The 4,047-nt window shown below is 43.3% G+C and overlaps 1 protein-coding gene across 1 annotated transcript; it reads right to left on the bottom strand.

Annotated features, from left to right (window-relative positions):
* Window positions 1–580: 580 nt before the first annotated feature.
* LOC134207586 (uncharacterized) lies at window positions 581–1,753 on the bottom strand. The gene has a single exon (XM_062683293.1). The coding sequence runs from the start codon at window positions 1,751–1,753 to the stop codon at window positions 581–583; it is 1,173 nt and encodes a 390-aa protein (XP_062539277.1).
* Window positions 1,754–4,047: the final 2,294 nt, after the last annotated feature.

The following is a 4,047-nucleotide window of genomic DNA, read 5'->3' as shown; positions in this document are numbered from 1 at the left end:
GAGACCACACTACGGAACAATATTCTACTAAGGGACGCACTATTGAACAATACAAAGCTTTCAAACAGTATATGTCTCGGAATTGTTTGGCAAAACGAAAGATGAAACCTAGTTGCGAGGAGGCCTATGCCACGATATAGAAGATATGATTCTTGAAAGTCAGCTTGGAATCTAGCATTACTCCTAAATCTTTAACAGTAGTTTCTCGGCGCAGTTCCGTATTGTTTAAATAATAGTCATGTTGATAGATCGATTGCTTCCGACCGAATGAAATTATGGAGCATTTAGTTACATTAAGTACCATGTGATTGAGACGACACCAGTCTGCAAAAGCTTCCAGTTGCTGCTGCAGGAATATGGCGTCAAAAGTCTTTGATCACGTAATATAGTTTCAAGTCGTCAGCAAACGACAAAGTAAAGCAACGTAGAATGAAATTGACATCGTTCATGTACAGCAAGAAAAGGAATGGCCCGATATGACTACCTTTGGGAACACCCGAAGATACTGGAAACGACGATGAAACATAATCACCAAGTTTAACAGACATACTGCGCCCGGTAAGATATGATCGAAGCCAAGTCACTTAAACCTGTCATTTAAACCTAATTTATCAAATTTAGCAATAGTTATTTCGTGGTTCATTTTGTCGAAAGCTGCTGACAAGTCTGTGTAGATAGCGTCTACCTGTTGACCTTTTTCCATTTCACGTATGATGAACGAAGTGTACGATGACAAGTTGGTGGTAGAACGTTTGGGTACAAAACCATGTTGATTGGGCGAAACATAATGTGCGTAAATATGTACAAGTTCGTCGAGTACGATGAGCTCAAACTGTTTAGATACAGCATTCAGTGCAGCGATCCCGCGGTACTTAGCGACACTCTGTTTACAGCCTTTCTTATGCATGGGAAACACATATGACTGTTTCCAACTGTTCGGGAAAACTCCGGTTGTCAGAGACTTATTGAAGACTGTAGCTAACGGTAACACTAATGCTGTTGAGCATATTTTCAATAGAAGCGATGGAATACAATCTGGACCATGTCCGGTAGATGATTTCAACCGCTCGAGGGCGCCAGATACCGTGTCCAGTGTAACGGTGAAGCTATGCCCGAGATTTGTCAGTTGAGGAACATTAATTTTGGCAGCATTGATTGCATGAACAGGAGTTGCTTCATCGGAGAACACGCTGCTAAACTGGGAACGAAACAAATCAGCTATTGCCATGATAGTACTGGCTTCCGAAATACCGTTTGTCATTGTCGATGGCAGATCTGTCTGCTTCCGTTGGTCGTTCACGTAGTTCCAAAAACTTTTAAGCTCGGACTTAAGGCAATCTTGAATGTTGATTTGATGGGCAGCATATAGTCGATCATTGAGCCAGGAATAATTTTGCTTTGCTTCGAGATAGGCAACTCTGGTTTCGTCGATGCGATACTTGCTGTGTTTCTTAAGGGCGGCTCTTTTCAACCTTTTCAAACTTTTCAGATGCGAATTTGACCAGACGGGCTTCATTGGTTTACGGCGAATAATCTTCGAAACGAATTGATCAATAGCATAGACTAGAACGTACGACAATGATGAAGCAGCTTGATTGGCATCCGTGCCGTGTAGTATCTCTGTCCAGTTCAAGTTCTGTAGAAAGTCATTCATGCTATTGAAGTCAGCCTTACGGAAGTCGTGAAAGTGTCCTTGAACCGCAGTTGAGTCCAGGCATCCAGTGATATAAGCAGTGGGGGATGATGTCTGCATTCTTTCACGAGTGGGGAAGATGCACGCATGACGGCACAAGTGCGCCACAGGTCTTCACTGGCAAAACATAAATCCAGCGCCCGATTGTTGCAATTTAGCACTGCATTGTTTGAGTCCCGCTGTGTTATATGCATCAAGGAGTGTCCGAGATGACACTGGCATTGTGCTGTATGATGGATTCGGAAAATGAGTGCCATTCGAGTCACATTGCCAGACAATACCGCTAAGGTTGAAATCACCCAATATAATTATGTTATCATTGGCTTCCATTTGAGATACAATCCAGTCCAACGAGGCCAGATGCATGTCAATTAGTGCATCGTTACTCATCATGTCTGGAGGAGTATAGATCACACACATGTATATTATGTTGTCTTGACCAGTAATTGCAACCCACAATTGTTCAATCGCAACGTATTCTGGAGGATTCAAAATGCGAGATTTGATGCTAGAGCGAACAACAAGTAAAACGCCACCACCGGTGCTTTTGCGGCTATTTGAAGATGAGCGATCTTGGCGATACACAGTAAAAGTGTCGTCGAAAGCTGACTGGAAGAGCCATTGTGCATAGTGTGATACCCATTATTGTCTCGATCCATTGTCCAATACAGCCACGGAGCCACGCATGGGCCCGGTCACGACGCCATTACTACAGTGACCAGTCACTTCGTTCCTCGTCGCAAAGCACCGTTCGACTGGTGTCAGGCCATTTGGCCGAATGCCGTTTGGCCGATCGGGTCATTTGGCCGAATGCCGTTTGGCCGAATAGCTAAAAAATTGACCTCAGTTTACGAGTGGTTCTTCTTCCTACTTCCTTCTTAATTTTTCCTTCTCCTTTCTTCTTTCTTCATTCTTCCTTCTCTTTTTACTTCCTCCTTCTTCCTTCTTCCTGCTTCATTCCTCTTTCTTACTTCCTCCTTCTTCCTTCTTTCTTCTTATTTCTTCCTTCTTCCTTCTTCCTTCCTCCTTCTTTCTTCTTCCTTCTTCCTTCTTCCTTCTTTTTTCTTCCTTCTTCCTTTTTCCTTCTTCCTTGAGCAGAATGATTGCGCGGTCGGACGAAATATTGTGTTCTGCATTGCGCGGCCGGTAATAAAATTAATCAGTTCAGTGCGTGATCTCTCTTGTTTCAAAGCGGGCTTGGTAGTCATATGGCTACTGCTTCTGCTTCATACGCAGGAGGTCGTGGGTTCAATCCCAGGTCCGTTCCATTCTCCTACTTTGTATCTTTCTCTTTATTTCTCATGTTCTAGCAATCGCTAGAACTGGAAATGGACTTCCATACCGTTTCCATTACTATTCCTATACCTTCAACTTGAGTATTCTAACAGTAATCTGCTAGAATTGGATATGAACTATAGAGCTCGTTTCCTACATCCAATTAGAAATTTCATCAGTTACCTTCTCCTATCTATCACATTGACAGCTCGTTAACCAAGACGGACCTCTGCCTCTCCAACCTAACCCAGAAATTCCAACAAATTCCGCATGAACTCGTGGCAAGTGCAGAGGTATATTCGGCTTGCAGTGGGCGAGTGATTGCATCATCATTTCCTCCCCCTTCCCAACATTGACTTGCATTCTGACGTGGCAGGCGCCAGTATGACCTAACAAATGAGATCACCAGTACTTGTACATTGAAGATGTGTGCTAGTCCCAAGCAAACATCTGTTGGTTCCTGCAACTACGAGCAGTCAATCAAGTTCAAGCTCTTCTTCCTTTTTCCTTCTTCCTTCTTTCTTCTTCCTTCTTCCTTATTCCTTCTTCTTACTTCCTTCTTCCTTCTTCTTTCTTCCTTCTTCTATCTTACTTCTTCCTTCTTCCTTCTTGCTTCCCCCTTCTTTCTTCTTCCTTCTTCCTTCTTCCTTCTTCTTTCTTCCTTCTTCCTTCTCTCTTCTTCCTTCTTCCTTCCCTAGTAGCACACATGTTCCTCATCGGTTTCTGCAACTGACATGTTACCAGGTTCAGTCACAATCAAGTTACTGTAACCATTTTTGTCTGACTTGTGCTGCTCGGGTTCTTTCTTCTTCCTTTTTCCTTCTGCCTTCTTCTTTTTTCTTCTTCCTTCTTCCTTATTCCTTCTTTTTTTCTTTCCTGTTCCTTCTTACTTCTTCTTTCTTCCTTCTTCCTTCTTGCTTCTCACTACTCATTTCGTAAGGAAACATATTTCAACTATTCGGCCAAACGGCGTTCGGCCAAATGATCCTTTCGGCCAAATGGCATTCGGCCAAACGACATTCGGCCAAACGGCATTCGGCTAAATGACCCTAAGCCGTTCGACTACATCGTTCCGTCCG

Source organism: Armigeres subalbatus, chromosome 1, assembly GCF_024139115.2.
Source record: "Armigeres subalbatus isolate Guangzhou_Male chromosome 1, GZ_Asu_2, whole genome shotgun sequence".
NCBI lineage: Eukaryota > Metazoa > Arthropoda > Insecta > Diptera > Culicidae > Armigeres > Armigeres subalbatus.
This window is presented reverse-complemented; position numbering and strand designations above follow the sequence as displayed.

What these genes read in the sequence shown, in the direction of transcription:
- LOC134207586 (XM_062683293.1), bottom strand. Translation starts at nt 1,753, where the DNA reads ATGCAGACATCATCCCCCACTGCTTATATCACTGGATGCCTGGACTCA.